The following is a 19,550-nucleotide window of genomic DNA, read 5'->3' as shown; positions in this document are numbered from 1 at the left end:
TATTATTATTATTATTATTTAATTGAAAGCAAGTGATGAATCACTTGTTTACACAAAATGGGAGCACTAGCATCCAAGGCCTTCGGCTCTCTTATACTAAGTATATGGGTTTAGATTAAGGATAGTGCGATTTAGGGTACATATATACTTATGATTATAGTTAATATCGAATTTACTTTATATAAATTTTTTTAAGTCAGTAATTTTCAGAAACTCATTAACTAATTTTATTTTATCGGACTCAGTTTTCCTTAGTAGACTAGAAGGTTTGATATTGTCAAAAAGTGCCGTTCTTGTAGCGGTGAAGTTTGGGCAACTATCTAACAAGTGGCAGACGGTGAGGTGGTTAGAACCGCAATAGGAGCATAGAGGTGGTGGAGCTCCCGTGAGAATGTGGCTGTGGGAGATGACTGTATGTCCGATTCTGAGGCGAATGAATGACTTTAATTCGCTACAACTAACATCGAGGGGAAGGTTGGGGCTTTTGCTTCCTATATTGATATCCGAGTAGTGATGACGAATGTTTTTCCACTCGTTCTGTTTTTTAAGAACATTACTGAGCTTATGTGCCTATAAATGTCTTGTTTTAACATCCATTTTGATGTCACTAGGGGTTGTTCTGATGCAAGTTTCGCTCTACGATCTGCAGTCTCATTGCCGTCAATTCCGACGTGACTAGGGCTCCACATAATCTTTATTCTGTTTTTATTTTCCATGAGCATATTTTTAATGGCAATCATTAAATGATTATTATTTTTGTCATTTGAAAGAGATTTCATCGTTGACAGACTATCGGTTACAATGACATGTTTATCTCTCGATTGGATTGCAAATTTAACAGCCTCGTAAATCGCTACTACCTCAGCTGTATATGCCGAACAGAATGGGTGTAGGAGACCCGCGGCAATTGTGTTCTGGTATTCGTCGACAACAGCATAGGCAGTTGCCGAGGGATTCTTTGACCCGTCAGTATATAAGAGTTTCCATTGCATCTCTCTAAAAGGGGTGGTGAGTTCGAGGAAGATTTTCCGAAAAGCTGTAGGTGCTGTATTTACTTTTGAGTATTTAGCCATATTGAGTACCATGATCGGTTCGAAACATTGCCAGGGTGGAGGTCGATGGAATTTGGTTTTAGTTAGAGAGATGGGAATTTCCAGTGTCCTTGCAGCCTCTACAACTCTTTCCACCGCAGATTTTTGGTTTCTACTTTCCCTTTTCCTTGTCACAGCGTTTTTGACCGCATCTTGCAGAAGGGTGTTGCAGCTAGATAGAATTTTTGTGATAATCCTGCTTGTGTTGAAATGGACTCTTTCATCAATGGACGGTAGTCCTGCTTCCATCAAAATGCATTTAGTTGGCGACGTTGGGAATGCGCGTAGGCTCCTTCTTGCGGCAGTGTGGTAGGCTGGGGTTATAAGTTTCAAATTGCGTTTCGCACAGTGTCCATAAATAACCAACCCGTAGTCTATTTTTGACAAAATCAAAGCCCTCACGATATTTACCAATGTAACGGTGTGGACCATACAGTATTTAGTGGAAAGATATTTTATTACATTTAAACGTGTAATTAACTCTTTCTTAACGTATGTACAATGCTCTCTAAAATGAAGTTTCTTATCGAATATTATACCTAATACACGTAAGCTGTTACAACTATCAATTGTCTGAGAATTAAATGTAAGATTTGGTGACGTGCATCTTTGTTTATTGCAAATATGCATAGTTTTACATTTTGTGATGGATATGTTAGCTCCAGAGATATTGGACCATTTCGAAATATCACTTAACATTTTTACAAAACTAATGTGAGCAGTCGTCAAATCTTTGCATTTCGTGAATAACAATACATCATCCGCGTAAGTAATGTGAGAAATAGATTTTTGGCTTAAGAATATTTTATTAATATCATCAAACGCAATGATAAATAATATTACGGACAGAGGCGATCCTTGTGGGATGCCGTTGAATAGCTTTCTGGTTTTTGCATATTTGTTGTTGATTTTGACGCAAAAAGTGCGATTGCTTAAGAACGACTTTACAAAATTGTAGATCCTAGTGCCTATTTTCCAGTCTGATAACTTTTTTAAAACAACATGAATTCCAATTCGATCATATGCTTTCTCGAAATCGAGAATAAGCACTGAAATATGGTTTTTAGTAGCTAGACCTCTTCTTGTAAAGTTTTCAAATAGAAGTAGAGCATCCAAAGTATTTTGTCCTTCCTTAAAGGCAAACTGATTGGTGCATATTAAACCGTTTGTCATCGCGTACCACATTAAGCGCTTTGCTACTATTTTCTCTAAGGTTTTACTCAGGCAGGACAGTAGAGAGATGGGCCTGAAGCCTGAAACGGTTGTATGGCGCTGGTGTGGCTTAGGTATGGGGACAACGATAGCATGCTTCCAACTTTGTGGGTAGTTTCCTTGGTTTAAAATTTCGTTAAAAAGGTGTACGACTCTGTTTTTTGTTTGTCCAGAAAGATTTTTTATTAATGGGTAAGAAATTCGGTCCCTTCCAGGAGTCTTACCTTTCATAGAACCGATTGTCATTTCAAATTCGAATGTGGAAATAGGGTTCTCCAATCCTTCCGCGCTTGCAGAGAGGTTGGTGTTTTTATAGACTTTCGCCAAAGTAGTATATTTTTCCTGGATAAATTCACTGTGGAAATTCGAATCTTTAGAGTATTCAGACCACGAAGCGCAGAAAACATCTGCAATATCTTTTGCGGGGTAGATGGGACCATCATTGCTGTTGATAAATTTAATTGATTGCGGATTGTAAGTCCCTGTCAGTCTTTTTATATTGGCCCAAACTTGTTTAGGGTCTGTTTTGGGATTTATTGAGGTGGTGAATTTCGCTAGGGACTTTCTTTTGGCTTCCTTAAGAGATCTTTTGAAGTGTGCATTTGCCTTTTTATAGATAAGCAAGTTAGAGTCCGTTCTATCTTTCTTGAAAGATTCCCATGACTTAAATTTGATTTCTCTCAATAAGGACAGGTGTGGGGACCAGTACGGCACAATATGTTTTTGTGTTTTATGTTGCGTCTGGGGAATGGAAAAGTGAGCGGCTGTTCGTATTGTTCGCTCAATATTTTTGGCTTCTTTGTTAATGTTACGGGTTTGTGGAGTTTTTGAAATTAGGCTGTCTGTTAATGTTTGAAATTTTTTCCAGTCGGCTTTGTTTATTAAAAATTTTGGTTTCGGTTTGCCACAATTAGTGTTTGGTGTACTGAGATTGGTCAGGATAGGGAAGTGGTCACTTCCATGTAGGCGGCCCAATGTTGAGCTGTTAAGCCTTGGAGCCAGATTGGCGGAACATAGAACTACATCTACATTGGTAAAAGTTTTGAACGTTGAAAAATGAGTGGGTGCGTTGTCGTTTAGTACTATCAGGTCTTCGAACATAATCAAGTCTTCTAGAATTTTACCTCTTTGATTCGTGGAGTTTGAACCCCAGAATGGGCTCCAGGCATTTAAGTCGCCTGTAATGATTATAGGCGTGTTAAAACTGCGTATAATATCTTGCAACTCTTTCAGACTGAAGTTTTGATGTGGCGGTATATAAATGGAGATTATAGTGAAACGGAACCCTACATCTAATTCGATGGCTATTGTTGATAAAGGAGATTGAATTTGTATTTGTTTTTGCGAAGTATCCTTTTTTACCATAACTGCAATGCCCTGTTTGCCTGTATGGTTATGATTTAAATTGTGAAAGTAGCTAATGTAGTTTTTGGGTGTTGTGCCGTGCTTATTTACGGGCAAGTGTGTTTCTTGTATCGAAAGGACTGATGGTGAGTATTCGTTAATTAATAATTGGAGTTCATTAAAGTTGTTGTAGTAGCCATTTATGTTCCAATGGAGTATATTAAACACCATTATGGCAATTAATATATTTTTTCTTTTTTTAATTTGAATCTAAATCACCTTTATTAAGGTGAGATAGAAAAAAATAGTCACTTTTCCGCAAAAGGTCTTGGCTAAGTTGTGAGATTGGGGAGACGGGGTTAGAGAGAACCTGAGTCATGTTTCTTTTGTTGCTGGTGGTTGTGGACCTATAGTTGTTGGTAGTTGCATTTCTTGAAGTAGTGGGTTTATTTGTGTTGGAGGATGTTGTTTCGCTAGTTTCTTGTAATATTGTTGGTGCTGTGGTGTTATTTGTTTTTGATTGGGTTATGGAATTTTGAGAAGTACATGTGGTTGCTGGAGGTCTATTCTGCGTAATATTAGAGTATGAGGAAAAAATCATTGGTCGTGGTATTTGTGAGCTGTATATGTCTTTTGCTTGTTTCATAGAGCATTTTCTTTGTATTTTTATTTTTAAAATTTCTTTTTGTTGCAAAAACTTTGTACATTTGTTTGAGTTAGCGGGGTGCTCTTCATCACAATTTGCACACTTTGTGCGCACGCATTGGACGGGCGTGTGGGGAGGTAAGTTGCAGTTGACACAGGAGGGGTTGTTTTTGCAATGTTTCTGCGTGTGACCAAGTTTCTGGCAACTTTTACACCTCATCGGGTTTGGGATATACTCCCTGATTTTTACTTTGTACCAGGAGACATTGATCGACTCCGGCAAGTGGTAGGAATCAAAAGTCAGTAAAACTACGCCAGAAGGTTGGCGTTTGTCGTTGTTGTTGTTGTAGCAGCATACAAATTCCCCAAAGACTTTTTGGGGAGTGTTGCTGGAGTGACAGTCCTTGGCCAGATATAAATCTGGGTCGTTCCGGTTACGTAGACCCGACTGTCGTGGGCAAGTGGTAGGAATCAAAAGTCAGTAAAACTACGCCGGAAGGTTGGCGTTTGTCGTCTATAAGCTTAGTGAATTTATATATGCTTACGACACCTTGGGATTCGAGTTCTCTAACAATTTCTTCATCGGGGATAGTGCTTAAGCATGGGGCGTAAATCGTGCCCTTGACGTAGTTTAGGTTATCGTGAAATTTGCATTTAATCTCACATAAACCCGGCAGATTTTTTGCTGCAATGAACTTATTGGCGACAGTCTTGTTCTTTACAAGAAGCAACAGACTTCCGTCTCGGAGTTCTGAAATATTTTCAATTTCGTTGCTGATAATTTTTAACGACCTATGTACTGCAAAGCATGAGTACTGCGTTAATGGTTTTTTATCATTTGCTGCCGAAATCACTACATACTTGGGGTTTTCAAAGGGGATTGAGGAGGTTGGAAGTTCCGGGAAATCGTTTAAAGATTTGTTTGTACGCTTTTTTTTTAGCTTTGGGACTATTTGCCAGAGAGGCAAATCTATTGTCCCCTAGATTAAGGGCCCCATGGGGCATTTTACCCGATTACAATTAACTACTTTTCACTTTCACGTAGGAAACACGTGTATGAGAAAAATATACAATAACAAATATTAATATGTGCTTAAGTAGCGGTTTGTACACTAATATCAGAGTTAAACACAACTATACGCTCGCACAAAGACACAACCGTAGGCAACGAAAGTTAGTCGATGACTGAGATTCCATCTTATTGGCCTCAGCTATGCTCGTTTCGCATATTTTTTGAACTTTTTGCATTGAATCTATACGCTCACCGAATTTCCTCTCTATAGCTTCTGAAAGGAGCTTTGACTGTTTAACCCGCATTTTTTGCGACTCTTGAAAGTCGTCTTTACACTCTTTTATGTTTTTACTATTATTCTCTATAGAGATATTCATGTTTCGCAACACCTCATCAATATTATGCATATATGTGACACAACCATCACACATAAAGCGCACATAGGCATTGTTTTTACTGTACTCATCGAGATCATAGCATTTCTTTGCCCATTGAAACACTTTGACGCATATACCTTCACAGCGGATTCCACTCTCACCGCGTATTAGGCCTTTGCACTTATGGCAGTCACCCATTTTCTTGGCTGACACTTGAGGCCTTGCTGCTCCCGTATTTCACGAACCACCTGACCCCAGCGAAGCATCAGCATAGTTTCCGTAAAGTGCACAGTACAACAACCGCACTTAACGCCATAAGCACTCAGATAACTCGTGGCCTTAACCGTAACCGTCCCTGTGAGAGAACAATTCTAGTAGCGTCGGACTTGTCAAAGGCGTTTGACACCGTCAGCCCTTCCACGCTACTAGAAGATATAGAGGCTTCTNCCTTTTCGCCTGTCACTATTTTCTTCACTTTCACCGTTTTCTTCTTAGTCAAAGTATACATTAATTTAATTTGATTTGCTTAAACTAGTGTCACTATCACTTTGTTATTTAGAAAAATTCACTTTCCGATTATACTTATATATACGAATCGCTATTTGCATTTGAAATCGCGCTAAGCTAATAAAAACCGCTGAATTTAAAAAACTTCGCGGAACTAACTATAACACGACCTTTCACACCCATGACCTCTACGCAAAAATACTGTGGACGTAAGTAAAAATTGTGATTTTTGGCAATTTTTCTAAAAATTTCGATCTTTGCTTTTTTTGGTGCATTATTGTAGTCAGTACTAATTTGTACTGGAACCTGCAAATTTTTACTGGAAAAGTGTATGATAACCCAAAAAATTTGCAAGAGAGCACTGAATCGAGAGCGTAACAACACGAGAGAGCTGCAAATTCTTGCTAGTGAAATTTTTACTAGCAGAAATTAGCTAGCAGAAGAAGAAGAAGAATAAATGTCAAAAGNCACAGCGGATTCCACTCTCACCGCGTATTAGGCCTTTGCACTTATGGCAGTCACCCATTTTCTTGGCTGACACTTGAGGCCTTGCTGCTCCCGTATTTCACGAACCACCTGACCCCAGCGAAGCATCAGCATAGTTTCCGTAAAGTGCACAGTACAACAACCGCACTTAACGCCATAAGCACTCAGATAACTCGTGGCCTTAACCGTAACCGTCCCTGTGAGAGAACAATTCTAGTAGCGTCGGACTTGTCAAAGGCGTTTGACACCGTCAGCCCTTCCACGCTACTAGAAGATATAGAGGCTTCTTCTCTCCCACAGAGACTCAAACGGTGGTCGGCAAATTATCTGAGTGGTCGACACTCGTCGGTAATGCTTAGAGACAAATCGAGTAAACTCAGGAAAATAAAACAAGGGGTTCCACAGGGTGGTGCCTCATCCACCAGAGGGAGTCTCGATTGTCTCTTACGCCGACGATTGCTCGATCATGGCGACTGGGAATGGAATTGATGACCTGTGTTAGAAAGTAAGCGGGTATCTCTCCGAACTTTCTCGCTTCTTCACTGCAAAGTGTCTAGCCCTCTCCCCTACGAAATCATCTGCGACCCTGTTCGCCACCTGGACGAAGGAGGTCAGGCTGCCGCTGGGAATTCACGTCGATGATACAACAATTCCGACGGTGAATAACCCCAAAATACTCGGAGTAACATTCGACAGCCTGCTCTCCTTCTCTGCGCACGCAACCGCTATTGTCAATAAAGTACAGAGCCGCAACAAGGTCCTCAAGTCGCTAGCCGGCAGTACTTGGGCAAAGACAAAGAAACTTTGCTGGCAACATACAAGGCAATAGGCCAGCCGTTTTTAACCTACGCAGCACCAGTGTGGTCGCCGGGGACTAGTAGGACGCAGTGGATGAAGCTACAGACAACACAGAACACCGCACTCAGGACAGCGACTGGATGCCTCCTGATGTCGCCAGAATACCACCTGCATGACGAGGCAAAAATGCTCCCGGTCAAGGAGCATAACATAATGCTCTGCAAGCAGTTTCTGGTTGGGAGCCACAGATGTGGCCACCCAAACATACAGCTGCTTGCAGAGGAGCCCTCGCCTAAGCACGTCAGGAGGCGTCTATACGAACTGACGGACGAAGTCCAGAGGTTCATTAAGCAGCCTCTGGACCCGTCAGCATACCGACAGGCCCTGAACGGCATTCACAGGGAATCAGTCTCGAGTTATGTAGACTCTAGACCTGTGAATGCCGTTCTAGGCACACAACCACCGGACAGTGACGAGACGGAGTTTCATCTGCCTCGGGAGACAAGAACCACAACAGCCCAACTTCGGTCTGGCTACTGCAGCAGGTTAAACTCATACCTGAGCAGACTGAACTCGGATGTGCCGAATGAGTGTCCGGCATGCGGAGAGACCCCTCATGAACCCTAACGGCTTTGTTCCTGTGGACCGACCCAGTGTAGGCTGCACGCTTCCTGGGGCTGCCGTTGGTGGAACTTGACGGCAACGACTGATATATCAACCGATCTGGGCGGAGTTGTTGTAGCCGCTACAACAACAACAACATGGAAAATACGTTAAGCAAAAAATATGTGGACGAAAAAATAATGTAAAGATATAGAGCGCTAAGAAAAATTACATGATAACTTCAACCTACACAAAAAACTAAAAGAATTTCGTAACACAAAAAACGTAATACTTAGAATAAATATTTTAACAGTTAAAGGTAATAAATTAATAATCGACGAAGCAGGAAAAAAACAACTATGGAGGGAATATGTGAACGAACTCTTCAAGGACGATTCGAGGGAAGACAGTATACCAGCTAGGGGCGTAACCGATGAAATATTTTTGGAAATAACAAAGTCAGAGATAATCAATGCAATAAAGGTCAAAAAAGAAAAAGCGGTGGGACGAAATACCAGCGGAGATAATAAAGCTAATTGACGGCGAAGGTATGAATGTATTACTAGAAACTTTTAACTACATATACAAAACTGGAGAATATCCCCTCTCATGACTTAAATCGACCTTCGTGACGCTTCCGAAGAAAGCAAACGTAAAGCTATGTAAAGACTACCGGCTCATTAGTTTAATGAGATATTTTTAAAAATTATGCATAGACGGATATATAATTATTAATGGGAGCGACGCAATTCGGGTTTAAGGAAGGCATGGGAACAATAGAAGCGCTGTTCAGTGAACAAATGTTTGTATAGAGATGCCAAGACGCCAACCAAGATGTGTTCTTATGTTTTATGGACTACGAAAAGGCCTTTGACAGAGTCCAGCACCGCACACTAATAGACACACTAGAATCGATAGACACAAACCAATATGGCATTCAATGTATTCGAAATTTACACTGGAGACAAACAGCAGAAGTCCGATTCGGGGACAATAAAACAGAAGAAATTAGAGTAAAGAGAGGAGTTAGACAAGGTTGTATTTTGTCGCCGCTCCTTTTCATAATTCATTCGAATAGGATTTTCGAAGATGCTCTACGTGACGAGACTGGCATAACGGCTCGTGTTTCAATAATATTCGATACGCTGACGACACAACCCCGATCACAAACAATTTAGCAGACCTGCAAAGAATACTGGACAAAGTGGAAAGGCATAGCACACAATTTGGATTAGACATTAACATTCAAAAAACAAAACTCATGATTATAAATAAAAGTGGGCAAGACTACTCTAATGTTAATTTGACATTAAATAATACAAACATAGAAAAAGTAAAAAGCTTCAAATATCTGGGCAGTTGGCTGAATGACAAGTGGGAGTATGACAATGAAATCAACGGCAGAATAGAGGCAGCAAGAGCAGCATTTAATAACGTGAGGAAGAGACTCACTAGTAGAGATATAGCGATTAAGTTGAAAATCAGATTTGTTAAATGCTATGTGTGGTCGACTCTCTTATATGGATGCGAAACATGGACACTAAAAAGCAAAAGCATAAATCGACTGGAAGCTTTTGAAATGTGGTGCTACAAAAGGATCCTAAAGATCAAGTGGACGGATAAAATATCCAATGACACTGTACTACAAAGAGCCGAGACCACGAGACAACTGATAAAAGAGATAAAACAAAGGACAACTGCCTATTTAGCACAAATTATAAGAGGGCAAAAATATGAAGTTTTAAGACTATTAATACAGGGCAAGATCGCAGGACGCAGTGGAGCAGGAAGAAGCAAAATTACATAGTTGGACAACATAAAAGAATGAATGGGCCTTAAAACTATAAGAGAACTAATAGGCAAGGAACAGAAACGAGTTCGAAATAATGATAAAAAATATAAACTAGTATAGTATGTAGTACAAGAAGAATATCGGGGATATTCGGAACTGCAGCAAAACAAAGCATCAGTCTCTTTAATGAGGGGGGTGGGGTTAGGCCTCAGCTAACACCCCTCTCCCTCTGGTCCGAACCCATTGAAACAGCTCGTTTCCTGGGCCTCCCGTTAGTTGAGCTTGATGAAAATGATTGAACGTAGACCCGAAAAAGGCGGGGCTTAGTAGTGACGCTACAACAACAACAACAATCAGTCTCTTTAAATCTGAACTATAATTGATAAAAATGTGCAATATGAGCAAACGCGGGTGGATGTCGAATCCGAACTTAGTTGCGCAAATTGGGCTTTTCCAGCAATTATGGTTTAGAAGTAAGGCACTGTTGCTTTGGTTTACTGCATTTCCGAATAGGGGCACCGTTTCGGCAACTAGCAATGCAACTGAAGTTCAGTTGCTATCGATAATCGACCCATTATTCCGATATCTGGGAGAATTGACTTCCCTGGTCTTATTGTACAGATAGATTTCTATATTCCTCACAGAATTTCGCAGTTCCACGTACCTCAATCTTTGGTACGCTTTAGAGAGTTTATTAACGTCTATAGAACACTAGATATTGATTTTTCATCGCTAAGATTTATATTTATGTCCGTACCTGATTCTTGTTATTCTAAGTCTGAGGTATAATTGATTTAAATTTTTTTTAATGAATTATGTACATTTGTATCTAATACCATAGTCCGTAAAATGTACATCATATATTGAATAAATAAAAAAAATATATTAATAGGACCGAAAAAACTACTAACCTGCTGTGAATTTTCGTTTTTTTTAATTTGTTGTACAGCAGCAGAGAATGTATTCGGATTCGCTTCAGTCGTTTGTAGCTCAAGTAATTTATCTGCGTTGTTGCTATGAACGTCTTGCACATTTTCTTTGTTAGTGCTCATCGATGTTAAGAACTTTTCTTCTACATTCCGTTTACTTGAAGCCATGTCTAAGCAAGCCTTTGGTAAGCTAAACGAAACGCCACTTTGGGAACATTCCGCCACATTCGTGTTACCCTCCTTTTGCCTATTATTTGAACCCTCTATAACAATTTCATTTTGATCTTCCTTGGCTATTACTAATTTCTTCGGAGTCCAAGGTTTTATTAATGAATCCTGCGACTGACTCATGTCATTATATAATGCTGGAATATTATTTTTCTCAGCTAAACGTTCTTTTTGTCTATCAGTCAATTTCTCTGGTTTCAGGCTCCATACTGATGGAATTATAACATATACATCATCCTTAAATAATTCTGTAACCATATTTATATAATTTCTATCCATAGAAGAACGAGCTATATTTATAATAGATTGCTTCCACTCCTCAAAAAACTTCGAGCCGACTCCTCCTTTTGATGAACTGCGTAAGAAATGTTTAAGTGTGGATTTGATTGTCTGCATCAACGAGCTCTGTTCTGGAGATTTTAAACCATGCAGAACACATCTTAACAGTGTAAGAAGTTTTTCCTTCTCTTTTTGGGGTACTTTCTTCTGAATTACTTCACACAAAATTGAAAATAATCGCTCGTAGAGTATAGGAAAGCCACGATAATCATGTTTCATTACTTCTTCCGAATATGCATTAAAAAGATGGATGAAAACTCCCAATTTATAACCAGATTTTAGACAGGCCTTTAAAACTTCGCCCACGTCTAATAAATGTTGTGTTCTACCACTTGTGCTCTCCGTCAGTTGAAGCAAGTTGTGCCATAGCAAATAAAAATGTTCATCAAAAATAGAACTTTCCCGGCGTCCAGTAAATTCTATTATCATACGTAGAGGCCATAAGCTCCATGATATTAACACGTCAATAAATTCTTCAGCAGATCGACCAAATGTATTATGACGTATATAATTCACCATTTCTGATGAAATATCGCGCCATATTAAGAATTTTACTTCAAAATATTCAAAACCCTCATCGTTTGGCATTTTGAAGAAATAATCAGCTATGACCTCCACCGCACGCCAACAAAGACGTTTTGGTAGAAAGCATTCTAAATTTGAAATTCTGGTAGTGCAATGCTGAATAGTAACAGCATCTACCGTTTCGCGAATTAATGTCAAAAATTTTATCAAGCAATTTAATATTTTCGCATAATTATCAAAATTAAGTAATGAATGTGAAAAACGAAGTCCTTCGGTTGCAATCACGTTGGCGACTATTATCATCGGCCGGCAACTTTTTATCATAATTTGCCCTAAACCAGAACAAAAATACTCATATAATGGGGCCATATCACCCCTAGTCACTATTAAAGTTGTACTTTTAATGATCACATTTAACAGTCGATCCTCAATATCACTCTGTTTTTCACTTTCGATGACCAAACTTGTAGCTTCTAGTACAGCATATAATATTGACTTCCAATGTTTATCAATAATATTAGAGTTTATGTATGGTGTTCGTTTACATGATTCCATCTCATACTCCTGTAATAGTCTGTGCAGAAAGTCGTCTTGCTCTGTGGTTACGATGGAAGCTAAACATGTCAATGCCATTTCACGTATTGTTACGTATTGCTGACATACGCCAGGTGTGCTTTTCGATTCCAATCCGAAGCAGAATATAAGAAATGCTTCAACAACATTTTCAAAATGCTCTTCTATCTGTGGACCCAAGCATGTGATCAAGAACCACCAGATTCGCAACTTTACGGCTGCTACGTATGGAGTTTTTGACTGCGACGATTTAAGAGGTATGCAAACTAATTTTAGCCTTTTTGGTGACGACAATTGATTATGAGTAGCGAAAATTTGAATAAGAAGATGCCAACATGTAAAAGCTTCTGCACGTACATTATTATCAGGGCTTCGGAATCCAAGCTCAACAATGGACAAAAATAAGTTTATAGTGCTGGCGCTCTTTAAAATCTCCCGATCAAGCAATCGAATCAGTATACACCAAACACGATTCCAGTATTGGTTCCGGGTTTCCCTCAATCGATGTATTTTGCAAGCATATTCCTTAACAATCGAGTTTTTAACATTATTCCATTCTTTATGGCTGTGAATATTTCCAATTTCTAATGTCGATAACCCTTGCTCCAAAGCAGATACAGCACAGCCTTGTATCGACAGATCTTCGTCGAAAACTAAAGGTAATACATCATCTACCCAAAAGCGAATTAAATCATTAGAAGGTATTATCTTCGCAATCACTGGCGATGGGGTGCTCTTGCTGGTGTTGGATAAAAGATCCAACATCTAAAAACACAATATTTAGTAATCGTTTCCTTTAAATACTGTACATACTCACATTACAAAACAAATGCCTTTGTTTGTTCTTCAGTATTTCTTTAGAGGAACAATATACCTCATAAAACCCACGTCCCAAGGTAGAATCCATTTCACAAGATAAACTTTGCTGCCAAGCACATTAAATTTTAGCGCGCCAAACATACACAAAAGGTATGTTTAATAGTTTGAAGTTTCCAAGACGCCTGTCACACGTTCAATATAAAAATAGGGCCCCGTCTCACGATCAATATGCATAATGATGAATAAGGCAGTCTGCACACTGGTCGTTTAGATTCAGACGCGTATTAAATTTTTTATGCAGCACCGATTCCTCTACGCCTCAATATCTGCACACGAAGCGACTTCAAAGCGTCAAAGTATGAGACGCAAAAATGTTAATTGATGAAAAATTATTATTTCTTAAATACATTTTCTGCTATTTTTCAATCATTTGCACGAATTTTATTGTTTTATCCGTTTTTTTATGAAATGCATGCACGCACATGGGAAATTCTAAACAAACTTCTTTTTCTTACTCTTTTCTAAGCGGACGTATGCCTAGCTACCAACACTGCAGTACGCCAGACGATTTGCAGCTATCTTGTTTTGACGGATTCGTGGAGCTGACGACTCGTGTGCAGCTCTCGCATTTAAATACATGGGTTCGGCATCAAAGCGTACAACTTTCGTATGTAGCATCTAATAGGCGGCTTAATCCATACGCCCGTGTACAGACTGCCTTACAATCATTGTACAGTTGGCTAAGTAAAAGCACTAACAGCTAATTGCCAAAAAATCCCTACTGCTGAGATCACCTGTTTTAGGCATTTGCACCTGTCTTTTACAATTTCTTTCATTTCTATTACAATGTAATCCATTTCTGTAACAATTTATACAAAATACATTAGCACAGTGAACCAAAAACCGCAACCTCTAACCAAAAACATACCTACAGCTTGCCAGAAAAAATGGTAAGAAGTAGAGTTACGTTAGTTATAGAACTGTACCATAAACCAAAAATACAGGATCACCCACGATTGAGAGAATACAAAGGTTGCGCCGATCTCGGACCGCTATTCCACTCTTAACGAATTTGACAGAATCGTTGTTTACATGACGCAACATTTTTTCTTCTTCTTCCATTCTTGCTCACGTTTTGGCATTTCTCTCTCGCAATTGCACCAGTGTGACGTCACACAAAAGTTATTCTCAATAATCCTCTCCGATCGGCGCAATCTTGTATTCTATCATTCTTGAGGATCACCTAATCAAAGAAGAAGAAAAAAGTATATTTCTGAGCGTTTTTGACATCTGCCTAAAAATGAAAACAAACAAAGAAAACGAAAACTGCGCGGTGACTGAGTGCGATTAAATTGGTATTTATTATGGTAATTCTCTAGGGTGGGGTAACAACTCCTAAAAAAGGTGCGGAAAAGTCGGGAGGGGTACCAAACGACGCGTTTCGGCCCCTCTAATAACAATCTATGAGCAATTACACCAACAAAGATTCACAAAATCACCTGTTCTCACTTTTTAAACACTATTAAAATATATAATTTAACTTATTTATTAAAGAAACACATAGTTTAATCAACCTAAGATAGATTATTTTGTTAATTGGGGTGTTCACAGTTCGTTCCAAATAGTTGGGGTGTTCACAGTTCGTTCCAAATAGTGTCTCAAAATGTAGACGTCTATATTACAATTAAAAAGAAGTTGACAATCTTTGCCAGTTGAAACGCGAGATTCCAAAATAGCTATAGTGCTGTCACTGTATTAGTATTTCGTAATAATTCACTTTTCCTTATGAGATGTGTGCACTGTTCAATGCTTTTCGGCATCTTCTTTCGTTTTATATATAAATAATGAAAATGTTTAATAAAAAATCGCGCGATTTTTTATTCAAAATTTTCGCCTGCGGCGCTTTTTCCATAAAAATCAATACTTTGATAAATAATGAAAATTTTTAATAAAAAATCGCTCCATTTTTTAATAAAAATTTTTGCCTGCGGCGCTTTTTTCATAAAAATCAACACTTCGATAAATAATAGAGTCTCTCATGACCCCATGAGCCACTAAAAACTCCTCCAAATCTTTTCCTTTTAGCTTTAAAAAGCTTGTAATTGTAAAATCGCACATTTGACACTCCATGACGCTTACTTTTAATTAAAGCTAAAATAACTGTAAACCGTAAAGTAGCGCTACCATGGTATAGCGAAATTTGCTATTATATTTTGGTTACAATATCTTATTTAGATGAAAGTAAAAAGAAGAAGAAGAAGTGTATAGTGTAAACTGAGTATAATAGCGCAAATGAAATGTGAAATAAAGTGGCAATACCAGCGATTTGAGGTTATAATAATTTTAGCAGGCGCAGTGTGTTTACTCTGTTTTATTAACGAAATATATAAAATAAAAGTGAATAACGGAAACGTTTTAGGAGTGTTTTAAAAGTGGAAACTGGTGATTTAGTGCATTCAACGAAATTTAACAAAAGTTTTTTGTTCATAACTTTTAAATGGTTAATAATATTACTCCCCCCCGTCCGGATTTTTTAGGGGTTGTTACCCCACCCTAGAGAATTACCTTTATTATAAAATATACAAAGTGAAACTTGATGACAATTAGCAAAAAAAGTTCATAAAATATGGTTTTCATGATTGAAAGTGTTTTACAATCGCATATCATTACCACGGGTCGATTTTTCAATGCCAACGTTCTGGCCACAAACGTGCACCCACTTTTCACGCAAATTTACGCCTTTTGGCAAACCAAACATACGCACAAACTTGTTCCGATCACACAGCACTTTATTTTATATCATAAATATGTAATAAACCAAAATTTATAATTAAAATCGCTGCAGAAAACACATTCAATCGCTAAAAAATCACTACGAAGAGGTAGAAGACGNTGTCAATGTTCTGGCCGTGGTCGTTGGTGGCCGCTGTGGTGTAGTGGTAAGCAGTGCGCGCTTCCACTCCGCAGCGCCTGGGTTCAAGACCTGGCCAAAGCAACATCTCAGAAAAAGAAAAGAAAGGTTTTTTTTCTTTACAGCGGTCGCCCCTCGGCAGGCAATGGCAAAACTCCGAGTGTATTTCTGCCATGAAAACCGGCTTCTCATAAAAATACAATCGCCGTTCGGAGTCGGCGTAAAACTGTAGGTCCCTCCGCTTTGTGTGACAACATTAAGGCGCACGCCACAAATTGGAAAAGAAGCTCGACCAAACACTAACATATGTGTAAGCGCCAATCTATATAATGTTCTGGCCACGAACGTGCACCCACTTTTCACGCAAATTTACGCCTTTTGGCAAACCAAACATACGCACAAACTTGTTCCGATCACACAGCACTTTATTTTATATCATAAATATGTAATAAACCAAAATTTATAATTAAAATCGCTGCAGAAAACACATTCAATCGCTAAAAAATTACTACGAAGAGGTAGAAGACGGTGTAAATAAAACCGAAAAACGTCAAAAACGCTATGAAAACTTTTTTCTGAAAATCGATTACAAAAACAACGATGGTTGATTAGGTGATCTCTAGTCGTTGGTTCATGGACCTGTACGATGATCACACCATGATAAAAATATAGTAAGGTAGAACCGCTGAGAGTCACTTTTAAAATTCTTGACGTTTCCAAACACTTTAATTTTTAAATTTACTCACAAACTCTCACACACATTTTCATTTTCAATCTCAGGCNTTCACTTTTATATGATTTTAAAATGTTGGCAAACTTCAAAAAAAAATCATGGCCGACAAATTGAGAGAACGGTTCTACCTTGCTATGTTTTTATCATGGATCACACTCCACCATCCTACAGCCTGCCAGAAAAAATGGTAAGAAGAATTACGTTAGTTATGGAAATGTACGACGATCACACTCCACTATCGTTCAGTTTCCGGGGAGATTACGATAACCGGGGCGACAAATTTTGACTTTGCCATTGGAAAGCTGGGCTTCTCCGCTTTTCAAATATACCCACTTTTATGGGTCGGGGCCTTCTAGTTTTCAAGATATTTAGTGTTGAAAGTTATTTTTTAGATTTTTTTAAATATTAATATCTTCTGAACCATATAACCGATTAAAAACGTAATATGTTAGCTCATGTATCTAATTAATATATTTTTCATATCTTAAAGCCCAAAATATTAAAAAACTAAAAAAAATTCATTATTTTTTTATAAAATAACCTTTTTTGAAAAAACGACGTGATTAATGCTAAAGAAATCTACACAACTGAGAAAAAAAAGTTATTACCTTTAATTTGGTATAAATATTTTATTATGATCTGCTTTTGAAGCTTAAGAATTCAGTGATAATTGAATGTTTAAATGCATTTACGAGCAAGTGATAATCTTACATTTACTGTAGTTTATTCACATAAGATGCCCTCTTCTCCGGCAACATAGAAAGGAGAATTCCTACTTAGTGAGGGTTATAATCCCTAATTGCAGCCGAAGGCCGCCTACGCAGAAGGGTGTTCTCTGCAAAAGGTGTTCTGCCTCTTTTCTTTCGCAACACAGTATAGTAAGGACTGAAGACATGATGTTGTATATCAAATGGAAGCTTGTTTTATATTCTATTGGATTATGAAATGTTTGAATATGTTTAACCCTCTAGTAGGCCAATTTTTTTATGAGTTGAAACATTTAGGAATGGGTGAATTTAGCACGAGAAATCCAAAAATGATGTCCATTTCGATCTGTGACAGTAACTTTTTCCTACAGGGGAGAAAAACCAAGACCGTCTGGAGATGGGCTCGCCGATATACTTACACATATTTTCCCCTTTCCCTTACACAATGTTGACCTAAGAACCGGCAATCCCGTCTGCAGACGGTCAAAAATACAAACTGGGTTTTTATATGTCGGCAAGCCGGTCTGTAGACGGTCTGTGTTCGAAAGCAATTTTCTCCATTTCGAATGGTGACATAATTATAAAACTTATATTAAAATACGGTGCTTTTAACAACGAAATCCACCAAATTTTTTTATATCAAAAATTTTTCAAAAGAAAAAATTTCTTTAATTACGAAATTACTAAATAGCAAGAAATAATTAATTTTAACCGTGTTTTCAAAATCTGTAATTCAACTGCCGATTAAAATAAAACGGATTGACATAACGGATTAAAATTTACACCGCCGTAAAGGTACGATTTTTTTTCTAAAGATCGTGCCTTACGAATATAGAAAAAAGTTATTATAGGTGCACCACTAAAACTACTAAAACGGTGTTTAGTTAACGACCGTCTGGAGACGGTTCAGCCTACTAGAGGGTTAACGAGGCAATTTTTAAATAATCATGTGACTGTTTAACATTTTTTGTAACCTTTTTTAGTTAAATTGAATTTTTGCTAAAACTTTATACGCTGTATACAACATTTGTATATCGTGTTAAAGGCATTCATAATTCCTATTGAGTGACATCAAAAAATTTGAAATCCGTGCTTTTGTTTTCAAGATATTTGGATTCAAAAAAAATATGAATTTAATCTTTGACCCCTGGTAACTTCTGTAGTTTCCCATCAAAAAAAAACATACCGTTATAATTGCTTCAAAAACCTCTATCGACGTCCTTGTTCAAAATTTGTCGCCCCGGTTAACGTAATCGTGCCCAGTTTCCTAAAAGGGCTTTCGCACGAGATGATTTTTCAGGCAACTTTTGCGTTCAACTCACGCAGGGTTGCACGAAAAAAAAATTGAATGGCTAAAAATATCAAAATATAAAAAAATATCAAAATATTCGCCATAAAAAGGCGACAACTTTGCATTCTACTTTTGGTTGAACGGTCTTTGAACTAACCACTTTCGGTAATTGTGCACTTCATGGTCGCCACCGAAAATTGATGCAAAATAATCGAAAGGGGTGTCAAACGACGCGTATTATTGCCAGCATTAAGAATCCGAAGGTGTAAACAAATTTTTCAAACCGTCCAAAAGTTATTTGCAAAACCCCGTTTCATTCAGCTCAACTTTGTCAGTACTAAATTCACGTTAATTAATGCATTAATTGAACACATGTTGGTATCTAGATGTTCACTATAGTTTACTTCAACTGAATTTGTAAAACAAAAACCGTGAAACTTATTTATTTACTTAAATATTAATGCGAAAACAATGTACAAAAAACTGGCGCCGCATTTATTCTGCTAGTTGCAGTTAGGAGGTTAGGTTCATGGGACATGTCATCTCTGCGGGTAAACTTAGACCATTAGAGAAATACATTAATGCAATCCTGGAAATGGAAACACCTCGTGATAAAGGGTCGGTTGCA

At 38.1% G+C, this 19,550-nt stretch overlaps 2 protein-coding genes across 2 annotated transcripts in view; both read right to left on the bottom strand.

Moving 5' to 3' along the window:
• LOC108361930 (RNA-directed DNA polymerase from mobile element jockey-like) overlaps positions 1-3,896 on the bottom strand; it is a 4,603-nt gene extending 707 nt beyond the window's left edge. The window contains exon 1 of the mRNA XM_017614707.1: positions 506-3,896. Coding sequence (XP_017470196.1) covers positions 506-3,878 — 3,373 coding nt within the window. The 5' untranslated portion in view covers positions 3,879-3,896. The remainder of the gene's footprint in view (positions 1-505) is intronic.
• The window catches only part of Rif1 (Rap1 interacting factor 1), a 103,760-nt gene extending 90,336 nt beyond the window's left edge, over positions 1-13,424 (bottom strand). Inside the window, exons 1-2 of the mRNA XM_017614706.1 lie at positions 13,279-13,424; positions 10,779-13,226 (exon numbers count right to left, since the gene is read on the bottom strand). Coding sequence (XP_017470195.1) covers positions 10,779-13,226; positions 13,279-13,368 — 2,538 coding nt within the window. The 5' untranslated portion in view covers positions 13,369-13,424. The remainder of the gene's footprint in view (positions 1-10,778; positions 13,227-13,278) is intronic.
• Between the last annotated feature and the right edge of the window lie 6,126 nt (positions 13,425-19,550).

This window comes from Rhagoletis zephyria, unplaced genomic scaffold, assembly GCF_001687245.7.
Source record: "Rhagoletis zephyria isolate East Lansing unplaced genomic scaffold, Rhagoletis_zephyria_1.1 Rzeph_scaffold_00885, whole genome shotgun sequence".
Taxonomy (NCBI): domain Eukaryota; kingdom Metazoa; phylum Arthropoda; class Insecta; order Diptera; family Tephritidae; genus Rhagoletis; species Rhagoletis zephyria.
The sequence above is the reverse complement of the archived record's forward strand: the minus strand, read 5'-3'. Positions and strand labels throughout refer to the sequence as shown.